At 37.8% G+C, this 16387-nt stretch overlaps 1 protein-coding gene across 3 annotated transcripts in view; it reads right to left on the reverse strand.

The window, feature by feature from the left end:
• Nucleotides 1-232: 232 nt before the first annotated feature.
• Nucleotides 233-16387, reverse strand: part of NDFIP1 (Nedd4 family interacting protein 1) — a 52052-nt gene continuing 35897 nt past the window's right edge. For 2 of the 3 annotated variants that reach the window (XM_032627919.1, XM_032627921.1), the window contains 5 exons: nt 13930-14017; nt 12839-12963; nt 10836-10902; nt 7577-7682; nt 233-1270 (listed from right to left, as the gene is read on the reverse strand). In XM_032627919.1, coding sequence (XP_032483810.1) covers nt 7579-7682; nt 10836-10902; nt 12839-12963; nt 13930-14017 — 384 coding nt within the window. In that variant the 3' untranslated portion in view covers nt 233-1270; nt 7577-7578. The remainder of the gene's footprint in view (nt 1271-7576; nt 7683-10835; nt 10903-12838; nt 12964-13929; nt 14018-16387) is intronic. The other variant, XM_032627920.1, reaches the window with a different exon arrangement.

Here is a 16387-nt window from a genome sequence, read left to right on the forward strand (position 1 = left end):
CTCTACAACTCCTCCCTATTTTAACCCATTATCTTTTGAAGAACTAATATATTTTAAGGAATATATTGAGTATGATATGAAAGAAACTTCCCCTGCTGAAAAACTGGCCCAAGACCAATTTCTTTTTTGTTTACTGAATGATTCTGCATGAATCTATATGAAGATTAGAAAAAACTGCCTTAGCAATTAACAAGTGCAAACCAAGATATTAAACACTAATCCACAGCAAAAGTTGCTACACAAGAGACGTTTATTAATGTTCTGTTGTATTTACAGCTTTAACATACCAAACCAGGGTGAATACCACTTGGTAGAAAGCACATCACTCTACACTATAACACATTGGTCTCTGCTAACACATTGTAAAAGCAAGTAGTACAGTATGTTAGGGATCATCTCAAAAGTTCCACGCTAATTCTTTCTTTGCACCTAGTACCTAATCCCCTCCCTACTCCTAGCCCCTGGCCTAATCATCAGGAGACAAAAGAAAAAGAAAAAAAAGGGGTAGGGACTCTAATCACAGAAAGTATCACCAATTGCATTTTATTAGTAATTATGCTGCATTTGTCCTTGTCCTTTCTATTTTATACAGTGATAACACCTTTATAATCCCTTAGATACACAACAGAATAAGGTACAGCAAAATTAGAATACAGACTATAAAAAATTAATGCTTATCATTTACCAATTAAGAAGATATTCTTGACCACACCTTAAATGTATTTTGCACTATGATTTTGTTTCTAGGTGTTCACAGTACAATTAAATAAATTTCTAGATTAATTTTAACAGCAAAATGGATTATGTGCAGAAATGCAGTCATAACAAAAGTTATACTTTTGAGAAAACCCCATTTTTAAATGGCCAGCATTGTACATATCTTACACTAAAATATTTTAATTCCAAATTCATTTTGAGATGGAGGATGAATAAAGCAAGATTGCCCCCTACTGACTACAGGGACAAGGCTCATGCTATTTAAAATGACTACAAATAGATAAGGCATTATTAGTACATCACAGACTTGATTGCGAGAGCGTTTTCAAACATTAACCACTAATGATTCAATGATTACAGAATTTTGCATTAACTATTAAAATTTTACATCTAGGAACAAATAGAGAGAAATGATCTTTGTCAACAGTACTTTATTTTTTTAAAGCAGGTGATTATTCCTCTGTGTCCCGCCTCTTGATTCACTTCCTGCAGGTGTTCTCTTGCTTCTTGGGAGAGAATTCATAAATGCAGGAAGGCCTCTGCCAGAAAACATCTGCCAGAGAAGGATATTGAATATTGAAACTCTGGTTAAGTTGTTATTTTGGCTAAAAGAAGGATGTAGTCACAAAAGAAGGCAGGATGTCTGGAGACACAAGAAGTACATTTTTACATAGCTTTAAGATTACTATACACTGACATCATAGTATTCAATAAACGTTACATTTTTGGTTCTTAAAGTTATAAAGGACTGTAGAACTAGAGAGAACTTGAATGCTTTCTTAAAACCCATGAGGTCAGGGGTCTCTCTCTCTTTCTCTCTCTCTAAACCTCCTAACAAAAGAACAGAATTCAAGTAGCACTTCATCCTACACTTAACCTCAACAGCAATGACTGAAATCTGGGGACAAAGACACAGTAGAATCCAAATGCATAGGTAATTTTCCACACACACTCGAAGCTGTTTACCCTGCCAATTCTGCCAAATCTCACACGAGGAAGATTTCCAATAAGGATGCCAGTGATATCAGTCTATACTTGAAGCAGGGCAAAGTTAGGAAACAACTATAAACTCACAGGTACCACAAGTACTTTTTCCAATCAATTAGAAAAAAAAGTGACTGTATTTTGGGGCATGTATCTCGGGGTGGGGGGACTGTATATAGCCCCAATTTTAAAAAAGCAATATACATGACTAAAATAAATACTCTCAAAATGATGTCCATCTATTTTGTTAAATGCAGTTTTCATCTAATACTCTAAGGCACTTTTGTTTTGGCATATAAATTGGTTTGGTTCTCATGGAAATAATGGAAAAATACAAGTAACTCCCTATATTACTGCTAAAAAAAATACTCTAAAGAGATATATTAACAGCTTAACAAATATTTATTGAGAAACTACACTGTGATACCCTACACCGAAAGAGAGTAGGATGGGCTCATACATAGGCCCCTAGCTCACTTTTCCATCTTTCCAAATTACTGTAAAAGCTACAAGCAGCCCTTCTGTATCTTTTCTAATTAGACTACTATATACATCTTTAAAAGGCTGGCAAGATGCAGAAAAGCTACAACACTGGAGGAAATCAACATGTTCTTTTTGAACACTTAATATTTCCCAAACCCCAAATTCACTGACACTGGTGTTTTGATTTGAAGTAAACCAATGATATTGACATAAGAGCAACTTTTCTTCATGGAGACTTCAGAATGTGGAGGGACAAAGACACAAGAATATAAGGAATCCTGAAGGGCAAGTAGAACCAAAAAGAAAATTGGTAGACAGATGTCAAATAGAGATTTTTGCAATGAGGCTGGCTACACTCATTACAAGCCTAAGTAAATTCAGTTTTATCACTTTCCATTAACAGATAAAAACTGATAGAATGATTACTATAAAGTCAAAACACTAGAGTTTTGCAAGAATATGAGATACAGTTCAGATACAGTTCACCTGGCCACTTTCTTTAGTTCATGCTGCTTCCACGGAGGCAAATTCGTTTTAATAGATCCCTCAAAGTCAGAACCACCCAACAAACATTAAAAATGCATTAAGAGGTCCTACCTACTGTACAGCACAGGGAACACTACTCAATATTCTGTAATAACCTATATGGGGAAAGAATCTGAAAAAGAATAGATGTATGAATATGTATAACTGAATCACTTTGCTGTACACCTGAAACTAACACAACATTGTAAATCAACTATAATATTAAAAAAAAATCCATTAAGAGGTCCTAGATAGGTTACTAACGGGTGATCTCAATCACCATACAAATTCCAAATGAAAAAGATTGCTAGAGAGGCACTCACTGCTCTCTAAGACCCAGAGGCCTGTTCTGATCAACCTGACTCACAACCTGTTACAAAAACAGTGATGGAATGCCACGTTTTAGGGACTGTGGCTATCGTTACTAAACTTTAGATTAGATCACTTCAGAAACAAAAGGAATCCAACAGCCTACAGATCATTTAATTTCAAGAGGAAGACAACAATTTCTTCTAGGACACTGTGTGATTTTTTTTTTTTTTAAGCAAAAATTCCTCTGGAAACATTTTCTACTATCTTGCTACTTTACAACACAGTCCAAATAAGTGAAACTAACTTGAGGTGAATTAAAAATAAAGACGTATTAAGAAGGACGGGGAAGGTTATAGAAAAAAGGAAATGAAAACACTTATCACTACATGGAAAAAAGTTAAGAAGATAACTGATGCCTCATATGTATAGCTCACCAGGTCACAGCAATCACTATTTAATTATGAAGGGCCCTATCTCATTAATGCCGTGAGGGCTTACAAATTTTCTTCCCTCCTATTTCAGATGTGGTTAAAGTAACAAATTTAAGATCCATTATACTTCACATATACAAGTGCTTTTGCAGTAGTGTTAGATTATCAGTTAATTGTGTTACCACCTTACAGTTACTATAACTAGCTCCTCAATTATCTGGCAGCATCAAAAGAAGTGGTACTCCATAAAAATTTATTTTCCAGTTCATTGGTAAATAAGATAAAGTATGGACATTTTACATTTTGGACCATTTCAGATAAAGACGTTTCTAAAAGGTATCTGTTTCTTTTTAAACAACACAGAAGGAACATTTTGTTTTTCCTGCTTCCTCACAGTCACACACTTCTTGCTGCCACTGTGCCCAGCTCTAGCAGCTCCTTCTGGCTTTTTTTGCTGTGAGGCAGGAACCCAAATTTCCTTTATAAGCTTATAAATAAGTTCTGAAAGGGAACCTGAGAGTTGCCCTGTGTTCAACTAATATCTACTTTTAAAGATGTAATATCCTTTAATAGCCTGTAATATCCTGTAATAGCCTTTTAAAGATGTAATATCTACTTTGGCTGGTTAGAAAGAAGGCCTTTTGAGGTCATTTCACGGTGTGTGTGTGTGTGTGTGTGTGTGTGTGTGTGTGTGTGTGGTCATTTCACGGTGCGTGTGTGTGTGTGTGTACACTATATTTTGGGCAGCCTAAATAGAAAAGTCACTACTCTTACACTTTTTCTAGTACAGTGCCAGATCTTAGCACGGGAATTGAGTTATTTTTCTCTATGGCAAAGTTATTTTAGAAATTCCCTACCTGTGGCTTTCTGGCAAAAAGGAAGCCCACAGCTAGCTTTTAACTAGTGATACCTCCAGTAAAGAAAGTAAAAGGTCTCAGTGAAAGAAAAGAAAATCTTCACACCTTACATGATGGTTTTCTAGTACATCTTCAAACTAAATTAAACTAAATTTCCTCTGAACTAGAGAAAGAAAACATTCTACTTTTGGATCTGGATGGACAGTTATTACCCCTGTCAAATGGACAAAGGAAATTCAGTCCCATGAGATATTACAGCTTTTTGGGTTCCCTCTGGGGATACTGAAAGTTAGTAAGGAAGTTATTTAAATTCTAAATGCTGCTGTAAGTCCCTAAACCCCTAATTTGGAGCTCTGAATCCTCTGGGCATGTCTGGGACAATTTCAAATCAACTAGGATATCAAAGTCAGACAGGAAAGCAAAGAAACCCTACTATGCCCTCCACTGGGGAACTTTATTCATATACCTCTAAGTCTCTGACAATGCCTAAAGCACTGTAAGGCCTCTGGCTCCAAAATACAGAGAACACCAGGTCTATAATACCCCTTTACCCCTCCAACAGCATTATTACTTAACTAAGGGCTGCCTACTTCAACTCATAACCCTAAAGATGCTTTGTTTTACATTTAGAATATACCCATAAAGCATTTCAGAAGTTTTAGAAAATCAAAACAATAATAACAAATTTTATAAACAAAAAAACCCTCCAAGTCCCTAACAATACAGGAAAACTGAGAAGTTCAGGCTTTCTCTCAACCTGTATTGTCATGTCAACCCGTCATGTATTAGAAGCAAGAATGTATGCATCCTCTAATAAAGCCTGAAATTGCCTTCTAACTGAAGAATGAAGAGAACAGACAGAGGTGTGGCCTCATTCCATTTAGAAATTCAAAGCCATTAGACTAGACCTATAGAATCTGTGAAGGAAGGAAGAAAGGGAGGGAGGGAGGGCAGGAGGAATCTGTCCCCTCAGGATGTGTTGGGCACCAATGGATTAGGGGAAATCTGCAGGTGATTTCAAGCATTCATCCTAAGAAGAACTGTGGCGACCCCAAAGAATTAACTTTTTTTTTTTTTGCGGTATGCGGGCCTCTCACTGTGTGGCCTCTCCCGTTGCGGAGCACAGGCTCCGGATGCACAGGCTCAGGGGCCATGGCTCACGGGCCTGGCCGCTCCGCGGCACATGGGATCTTCCCGGACCAGGGCACGAACCCGTGTCCCCTGCATCAGCAAGGGGACTCTCAACCACTGCGCCACCAGGGAAGCCCAAGAATTAACTTTTGAATCTATGGTGGGTAAGAGTTAAACCTAGGGCTTAGAAGTAACTACAAATTATAATCAGATATGTAGAGGAAGAAAAAAGATGACAATGGTTAACTACAATAAAACCACACAAAATATCTGACAAGCCTCTTAAAGTTAGGATGTCCTAGACACAAACACAGGCACATCACAGGCATTAGGACCTAGGCCAGTGGTGTCAGTGTCCATCTGTGCCCAGACTGTGTAACTGAATTCAAATTCAGGACACACCACTCAGGACATTTTAAACATGCAACAAAACTTTCCCTTTCTTTTAAAAAAAAAAATCATACACACAAGTGGTATTCTTAATGGCTAAAATTATCTCTCAAATAAAAGTCCACGCTCCTTTGAAGAAACTGACTTTAACCAACAGAACCTAAGTTCTTTCCATGCTTTCTTTAACTTTTATAAGAAATGCCTTATGAATATACTCTACCATGCATGTATCTGAGCTTATCTGTCACTGTAACCTTTGTTACTTATGTAAGAACATTTAATTATACATGTAAAGTGCTTAGTACAGTATCTGATATATCAAAAAGTTGACAAACATTAGTTATTACTATTACGCCATGCTTGAAAAAATTTTTGTTTCATTTAAGAAGTTTTCATCACATTATTCTGCTGCTTAAAAACTTTCAATACCATCTCACCACCTGGCAAATTAAATACGGTACTTTCTTTTCTAGAAGCATATATTCTGAGACCACCGCAAATCTTTAAAACTGAGAACTACACTCTTAGCATATGATGACTTACATAAACTATGATAACCCAACAGCAAATACAGAACAAACTGATGCTCACATGGAGTCAGCCTTGTGTTGAGCCAACACATCACTGGGTTTAAAGGGCTGCTCTATGAGTTCAACACTTCCACTGCAAACGGACTTAGTGCTCAAGATATTTGAGAACACTGTCTCAGCCTGGCTTTCGAGTCTTAATCCTCAACACTCCTTTATGCTACAATCACACTGCTGTCCCTTAAGCCAGCTCCGTAACTTCTCTGCCTCTATTCCTATTCAACGCTTGGCCTTAGGTGACTCTGAAATGCTTCCCCATCCAACAATTTCCCCGATCATTTACACTTCCTACCTATCATTTCAGGTTTATCTCAACTGCTACAACCTTCAAAATCCTTGCTTGAGGCCTTCAACCAGCCTGGTCCCACCCGTCCTCAACAGTCTTAAGTAACAAAGAGTCAACTCCACGAAAGTTAGATCTTATAACCAGAGGCCTCTCTCTGGTGTACTCTTTCCCAAGATTCCCTAACTCCTCCTTTTTGTAGCTAGTGATGTAAGATGGAGTCAGCCTCTGGGGAAAACCACGGGTGAACCAAAGAGCCTTGGCAAGGCTTAGTCCTCCTGTTCTAGGCAAGGGAAAAGGCCCTTTCCTCCCCTTCCTTTCCCGGGGTTTGACACTACCACCAGAATAGTAACATTAGGATGGGAACCTGAAGAAAAGGGATCAGGAAAGCCTCTCTGACTAACCTGAGAAGACGGAAGCCTTGATGGGCTTGTCAGTGGCCAGGCAAAAGGAGTTCCTAAAGTACTCATGGTCCTGTCAGCTCTGGGGTTTAGGGCCCCACATAACTGAGCTGAGTGATCAGGCCTGAAAGGCTCCTTCTCGCTACAGTGCCCTGGAACCGGTAAAACTGCAGGCAGCAGTGGCTTCGGGATTCACGATTCAAAGATCTAGGACCCTGAGTCCCAGTCGAGCCTCTTCTGCATTGTCTGAACATGAGATAATGTTTTCTCCTTTGGCAGTTTTTCTAACTTGCGTTTTTTAATAGTTTTTTTCATAGAAACACCCCTTACTAAACTAGAAACTAAAAGACAAGGCTTCCTTACCTTCTCCATATCCCCTACCACAGGGTGTACACTCTACTCTAAACCTGAATAGTCATCTGCAATGCATCACATGATTACACTGGGACTACAATAAAGTTTTTTTCTTTAATACCTTTAATAAATAAAGAGAACTCTGGTCCTGGGGAGATTTGAGAAAGTTTCTGGCATCTTCCGGACTTTTGCATAATTGATAAATCCTCTGAGAAACAGGAGAAAGCCTAATTTAAAAAAGAGAAGTCAAGAATGAGTTTATAATTCCCATATTAAGTCCACTCCCCAGAAATATCCCTTCTGATACCAATACTTCATCATTTTTCTGCTAAAATCTATCAAAACACAATTGCCTCTAAAATTTCCAAAGGATTTCCACACCAAATTTTCTACTTCTCAATGAGAATACATAATCTCAAGAGCCAAAACAAAGTCTCTTTTGCACATTCAGAACTAAGTGGTCTAAAAAGGAAACAAAAATAAGATGGGGCCAAACATTTACATTTGGAAGCCTCATTGAGAAGCATTATCAAAACCTACCTTCTCTCCCCTGCCCCGACTCCGGTCTCGCCCCACGGCTCCAGGGATCTTAGTTCCCCAACGAGGGACGGAACCTGTGACCACAGCAGTGAAAGGGCGGAATCCTAACCACTGGACCACCAGGTAGTTCCCAAAAGCTACCTTCTGAGTTCCAAAAAAGTATTCCAAGATAATATACTCTTTTTAGAGAGGTTATAAACTGTTTTTCAAAAAAAAAAAAAAAAAAAAAAAAATTCCATCCTTTCTTGCTGTGGGCTTCTTTTTTTCCAAAGACAGTACATAATGTTGTCCACTAGATGTCAGGCTCCCCTTACCTTTACAGCAATTCTCATATTCTCAACTGTATTTCTCTACTCTTAATTTAGGAGTCAGCGGGGAAGGTGACGAGCCCCCTCCAATGGTAGCTCACATACTCCCGGCCCTCCTCCTCCAGAGATGGTCCCTGAGTCTTAGACACATTTTTTTTAAACACCTTTATGGAGATATAATTTACATACCATAAAGTTTACCCATTTAATGTGTACGATTCACTGGCTTTTAGTCAGTTAAAACTATAATCCAATTTTAGAACTCTGTCGCCCCTAAAAATATCTTGTACCCACTAAGCAGCCATTCCCCATTTCCTACCCTCCTCCCATCTCCCCAGCTCTAAGCAATCACTTTCTTTTGGATACATTTTAAAATATACTCAAGGAGTAGAAGACTCTTTGTACTCAAATAGAAATGATTTTTGGCAGTAACCAAGAATCATCAGCGCTGAGCACAACATCATCCTGTTTGGCACCAAAATCAACAAGCCAGCTCCAGTCAAAGGATGGGTGCCACGTGGGAATGAATATAGGTCAGTTTTGCTAGACATTTCAGTTTTGAAAAGTTAAAAAATGCAGGTATTTTATATGAAAATTCTTGATTTTCATGCGAAGACAACTAATAATAATAAAAACTTCTTGGGGCTTCCCTGGTGGCGCAGTGGTTGAGAGTCCACCTGCCGATGCAGGGGACACGGGTTCGTGCCCCGGTCCGGGAAGATCCCACATGCCGCGGAGCGGCTGGGCCCGTGAGCCGTGGCCCCTGAGCCTGCGCGTCCGGAGCCTGTGCTCTGCAAAGGGAGAGGCCGCAACAGTGAGAGGCCCATGTACCGCAACAACAACAACAACAAAAAAAAAAACTTCTGAAAATAACTGTGGAACACACAAACCACAACTGCAGGCTAGCTATAGCTTATGAGCTGCCAGCTTGAGAACTTTGTACAGACCTGTTCTTTGCAGGAAAAACTCAAAAAAAAAAAAAAGTTCTCTCTGCAAGAGGTTCCAAAAATGACCCAAACACTGGATCCAAATACACTAAGTACATCCAAAGTCTCACTACTTTTTGCTTATCAGTAAGCAGTAAGATAGCAAGAATGATGAATTACAAAGTACTATAAATTCATCTCCCATGAAACTTTAATATATGAAGGAAATCAGCCCATTAAATTTCTTTAAATTATCAACACTGTCAACAATCAACCTAAAATTATGCTTAATGACTCTTCTTTGGTCTATTCAGGATTTGCTTGGACTTTAGGCAGCTTGGGGGAAGATGAGGAGTCAGACTTTCTCTTAAAGGTACAGTTTAGAGAATAAGCAAGTCAAGGAACTACTCCTCTAAAGTAACTCTCCTGTAGGTCACTTTTTAAAAAAGTTTCTCAGTAATCAAGGGAAGGGGTAAAAATCACTCCCTCTCTTTCCTTGGAATGCCAATGACCAATAGTAGAGCAGATGATGCTACTGGGGAGGTGGGGGATGGCATCATGGATGACTTGTATTTTCTAAGTAAAATTTAGGGTCAGCAATACATGGCTCTATTACCCTGGGTAAAACAGGTAGGTCCTGAATATATTAAGCACCTGTCGGGCATGGGTTCTACACTGTGCTAGCCAGACCCATTAGCCCTGGAACCAAGGATCCTAATCAAGGAGACAACAAAAAGGCCTGAAACAGGAGAAATGTTAGGATAGGAGAAAATGATGTCACAGAAGCACAGTGAGGCAATTATACCATCTTTAACGGCTACAGGATGTCTCTGCTATTGTAGAAATGACAGCAGTGATGATGGTCTGTTACTGTATCATATGTATTTTCTCTACAATGAGGAAACCAACAGTATTCACCACACTGCTCATTTCTTTGCTTTAAGATGTCTTGGAAGAAAAGATTTTAAAATAAAAATTTAGAGTAATAAGTATAATCTGAAGACCAACAACCTGAAATGGCTGGTATATTTTTTTAAAAAAATTCCTCCCTCTCATCACAAAATAATTCTTATTCGCAACAACAGCAAACTAAAGAATTCTGGAACCCCAATTCTTACTAGACATAACTTCTGGCAGTTCTTCCAGAAGTTATGTCTAGTAAGGTTATACATTTTCTGTTTTCTAATGATAGATCCAACTGAATATAGGCCACATACACTCATGAGTAGTTCAGCTGGTTACAATATACCTATAAGCAATTCGGGGTTGAGCTTGTGAATGCTTTGCGGCAGTAACTCACAAGGGGAAAACAGATCTATGGACTATAAAGTCATCTTATCAGTGTGCCCCTCTGGCCACACAGGAAATGTGAGAAGTGTATATGGACGGGTTAAGAGAAATTTATCACCACTAAGAGACGTTCTATGAACATTTATGTTACCCTGATGGTGACAAGAGCCTAATCCTTGAAATATTTTAAAAATTATACTTACTATTGCTAATATATTACTGTACAGTAAGTGAGATGAAGGCTTACTAAAAGTAATTTTACTTCTAAAATTTAACATAATCTTTCCTCTCCTTTGTCTTCGTTAAGAGCACTTACCTAAAACCAGGAACACCCACCAGAGCCAGTACTGACCATCAAAATATCCAGGGAAGTAAGTGGAAAACTGAAAAATAAAGCAAAATACTTCAGAGCACCTCAGCAGATATAATTTCACATTTTAGCTTAAGAGTTTACAAAACACAAGATTTTATCTTGTATACTAATGCTATTCATTTAGTTCTTACAAAAATTTCTAAGAAGTTAGTGAAAGTATTTTATACAGTACAGATTTGAAATGATTATGATATACGCAAATATATTTTCTTTCATGGAAAAGCAATCTTGAAATATGATAGCTTTCGGCTTTACATACGCCTTGTTTTGAAAGTGCTCAAATCTGCTTGTTTTTAAACAAAAAAAATTTTTTTTTTGCCCACGTTATTTTCCCTTGTAGAAATATGTCTTGATGATAACTTTCATTTTGCTTACCCAGTGCCAAACCCAACTATCTGACCTCTTTTCTAATGATCCCTGATTTTGTTCCTAGGCCTCCAGCCATGTCTCGACCTTGGAAAACTTTTGTCACATACATCGTGATGATCACATTCCTTTGCCAGGGACTAGCACATAATGTTATTCTGGCCAACGGAACTGAGGGCTGCTGAGAAGGTTTCCTAGCTCTTAAGAAGAAAAGGAGGAGAAGAAATAGTTCCCTTTCTTCTGTTGAACACTGTTGTGTTTCTGATGTGATGCCTGAAACTGCCTTGGCCATCTTAACCCTGAGGGTGGAGCAGCTATACTAACATGTTGAGCAGACCGTCAGCTGTCCTCGATGATGTCAGTGAAACATTTAACTAACCTCCATGTCAGGACTTACTTTCACTGGAAATAAAGTTTCCCCATTGTTTTCTAAGCCACTTTGAGCTAGGTTTTCTGTTACTCAAAAAGCCATCCTAACTAATACAAGCTGATTCATTCAGTTCAGTTAAAAGTTTAGTAAAAATAAAAAGATTGGTAACTAATTTGATCTTGTTTCTATTGGAGGCTTTACACAGTATGGACTTTAGCACAGTTTGAGCATTAAATACAGTATTTTATTTCTTAATAAAATAACAAGGTTTATAGAGAAAGAATGAAAAACCTCTTTAGGGCTTGAGTTCTTAACTTAAAGTCCATGTTTTAGGTGAGTACACATTAGCCATCTAGGAGAAAAGCATGTAACTTTTATCAGATTCTCAAAGGAACCTGGAATTCTAAAAATGTTAACAATTCCTTTAGAATAAATAACTTTGAAAAACTCCAATGCTCAGTCAACACCCATTAATTAGTTAATGTCAATTTATGATAAACACATTGGTTTTATATATAAAGTTAACCATGGCAGTAAACCTATCCGAAATCAGAGGACACTTTAAGAGACTAGATATTTTACAACTTTAAATTAACTTCATGCAATTCTAACTAACTGGTAACTCCTACATCACTGAAGATCTCTAATTTACCTTAGAGATAAGGGCCCCTAATGGAGTAGGGCTTGTTAAACAGTTAAATAGTTTCGGCTCTCCAAACATTTTGGCATAACCAATGATGCTACTGATAACCAATCCTGGAAAGGAGGAAGGATAGGAGGGAGGAAGGAGGGAGAAAAGAAGAGAGGGAAGGAGAGAAGACTAAAACTTCAGTAGCATTAATGAGAGGAATGTCTGCTTTTGATGAGATACCAGAGAGGTGACAGAGTCTTTCTTTTATTATAAAAACAACTAATTTCAGAACAAATACATGTATTATCACATTACAAACATTAAAAACAGAGAAAGCAGCTGGTGAACAAGGATAGATGGATGCCCTTGGACCACCAATATTCACTAGATTTGACTACAAAACTTGGGTGCATGAACCAACTGCAACTGATCTAGGTTCAACTTCATGAAACCAGAACAAAGACAAATCAAAAATCATTTTAAAATGATTCCAAAAAGCAGATGAAAAACAAATCAAATATTCAAAATTATTCTACTTATTGCTTCTCTACAGACTATCATTACTGTTGTACAACTTACCCTGACAATCAGGATCCACTTAATTAGAGAGAGACCAAATCCTGAAATGGCTCCATACCTTCCTGCAGCTGAAGTGGTCAGGCAAAAAGACAGGAAAAACCCAATCCAGTTAAAGAGGAATGCCACTGTAAAAGCCAAGAGAAAAAAAGAGGTCAGACATGTCCTGTTACCCAAGGAGCAAGAGTGCCCTAAGGGTGCCCTCTGTACTTGCTTCTGCTTAAATGGCTTAGCCCACCCTCCAAAACCCTTATCCCACTTCCCCAAAGCATCCATCCTCTGTCTTCCTCCCAAAAGCAAACAAGAAAACACAGTCTCTGGATATCAGGTGTTATATTATTACATCTACTGCTATATACGCTTTCAAAAATGCCTTAATATCACCACACTGAATACTTATGACTTGTGCCCTTCACTGTATGTGTTACACCTGAGTAAATAAACATTATTTGAACATTACATTAGTGCCCCCAAATAATCCGATTCAAGTCATTCACCTCCTGCTTCTACGAATTTTGACAGCTTATGTAACACATCCCCTCTAAAAGCACTGCATTTGCTTCATATCTTTTTAATACAGCAAATTAAAGAAATTGTTGCTCACTTCCAAGTCAGGCATATGGAAACCTAAATGCAAAATAACAGCAAGGGGGAAAAATCGGGCTGACTTTGATGTATTAGAAAATAGAAGCTTGTAAAATAAAATTCATCGAAGGCATTTAATTCCTATTCCACGGTCAGGAATGAGTAGGAGGAATGCTAAGGGGCCTTGAAGATTGCACAACTGAAGCTTATTAGATCATGTAAAAATGAAGCATCCCCCAAAATTGTTTTAATTATATTTTGCATAGGTATTCACAGAAATAAAAGAGAAAGGATATTAAAAGTGTACTAAGCTCTGAACATCTCAGTAAAAGGCATCAAATATAATGTAATACATTAAATAAAATGTATTAAAATAAATATAATGTATTAAATATATGTAATAAATATAATGTATTAACTCAACTAGTTCTTTTAATTCAGTCATATTCACTCATAATCCAAAGCACTCTGGTTTGTGGGAAGAGGCTCTGCTGTGTGCATATACTTACTGAAAAAAGTTAACATGAAAATCCCATCGTTTCCTATCCTCATCTGGTCAGGATCATCAAAATCATCCCGACCCACAAAATCCTCATCCTAAATGAAGAGAAAAGGTAAATTCACAATAAATTATTTCAAGGCAAAGCAAAGACATCAAGAAAAACAGAGAAAGGGACAAAAGTGAGTTCCAATGAGAAAATATACTGCTTCGGCTCAATTCAAAACTAGGAGCATTAAGGCTTTAACTATATGTTAAAATTTTCATTTGTCTTATAAGTAAAAGATATAATTTTTTCTCAGTGAAAGGAATTTTTCACTTTATAACCCAAGTTCTTTAACAATACACTTCAAAAATTATGAAGTTCACAAAGAACTATTCACTCTTCCTTTTATATATATATAAATATAAAGAAAGGAAATATATACATAAAGAAAAGAAAAAGAAATTTTTCTTACACATTTGGCTTAAATTCTAGAATATCAGTAATCCAGGGCTTGTTTAGCCCAGAATATTCGTAATCCTGGGCCTATTAAGAAGATACCATTGACTAGCTCAAGTGCTTTATGAGACTGACTTGGGGTGGGGTGGGGTGGAGCGGTGGGGTGGAGCGGTGGAAGAAGATAGTGTAATCATACGTGAAGAGTCTAACAGCGCTGCCCACTGCTCCATAACCATTTGTTTATATTGGTACATAGGTCTGAAACAACCTCACTTCCAATCTTGTCGGCACATAGGATCCTTTCCATCCTAACCTGAAAACACAGTGTTGCAAGTCTAGAAGGAAGATGATCTTGACCAACAATGACACCAACATATGCAACTTACCTTTTCAACTAATTGTAGATAAGTGTTGAGATATTGAAAAATAAATGAATATACGCTTAAAAGTAAAAGTGGTAGATTTGTACACAGTACAATGAGGGTTCCTCAAATCAAAAAAAAAAAAAACTTTAGGGAGAACCAAAACTTGCCCTACACAGAAAAAGGACTGGGAAATTCATAACAAGCTGCCAACTGGTTCCCCTGGGGAATGGGAACTAAAGAAGAAGTGGCAGTGGCAGCTTTCATCTAATTTAACACCTTTCCTCTATTGTTTGAAATTTATATAAGAATGTGTTTGTTTTATCTTTTTAAAAATACGAAATAGCTTGTATAATGCATGCATACTAGTAGGATAAATAGGCTTTGCCAAATTAGAAAGTAATTCTGTTTTTTGCATAACTACTCAAAGATGTACTACAAAAATACATGGAAGTAATGCCTAATAATATTACAAATGCCTTCTAGCTGTTCTTTTTGTCCTTGGTATCTCTACTACCAGGATTCCTCCTACAAACCGTTGCCAGGTTAATGTTTCTAAAACACCATACTTGTCTTATCATACTCATGCTTAAAAACTCTGAAAGATTCTGTGTGACCTACGTGTAAGTCTAAATGCCTCAGCCTAGCATTCAGAAGATTCTACAACCTACAGTTCTGGTCACGAACTCTTTGCTCAAGCAAAACCAATTACTACAACCACAGAACCTGCCCTGCACCTGGCTGATTCACATCTGCTTTCTGAGCTTTTCCTTCTGGAATGTTCTTATCCATCAAAACTCGGGGCCCACTTCAAATCCCATCTTCCCCGTGATCACAAAGTTAAAGTCACAGTTCTTAACGCTCACTGCTCTTGTGCTGTTCCTTAGATATAGGTCTTTGTGGGCCTTTTCCCCAGCTGGATTCTAAGCTCTTGTATGGCAGGAGCATTGCTTTATACAAAGCCTTCCACTTATCCACTGCAAAATACATAGCACATTATATAAAAAAGTGTTCTATACATGTTGGCTGAATAAAAGAGCCCCCTAAGAAGTTCTTAAATGTGTACAAAAGCATTCTAAAGAGTTCTGTGATCAACCAGAGCTAATCTCCTGGTCTATTTCATGGGACAGTTACCATAATCCAAGAGGTCTGGAGAGTACATACAAGGACTTTGGAGTCTAGAATATCTGGGTTTGACTCACCTATGCTACTTATTAGCTATATGACTTTGGGCAAATTATTTAATCTCTCTGGGCCTCAATTTTTGCATTTGTAAAATATGGATAATATAATCTCTACCTTGCAAAGTTATTGTGAAGACTGGAAACAACATACAAAATATATGTAAGCATCAAGCACAGTACCAACCATGTTGTTTGCTTCCAATACATGGTAACTATATTAAGACTGTTTTGTCTTTAGAGAGTGAGCTGCATGAGGGGTCTCAGTTTTTCCCTAGCACCTACAAGAAGCGAATGCATTTCACCAGGTAGAATCAGCCTAGACTAGGCTTGTAAACTATTACTTCTGCCCAGCAGTGGTTTTATGAGTTTCACCCCTCATAGTATAAATATGATCTGCAGTCTACTATCCTAAGGCCCGAACTTCTGGGGCTTGTGTCATTGCACTGCCCAGACCAAATTTCTGTTCTTGTTCTTATCTTT

Source organism: Phocoena sinus, chromosome 3, assembly GCF_008692025.1.
Source record: "Phocoena sinus isolate mPhoSin1 chromosome 3, mPhoSin1.pri, whole genome shotgun sequence".
Lineage (NCBI taxonomy): Eukaryota > Metazoa > Chordata > Mammalia > Artiodactyla > Phocoenidae > Phocoena > Phocoena sinus.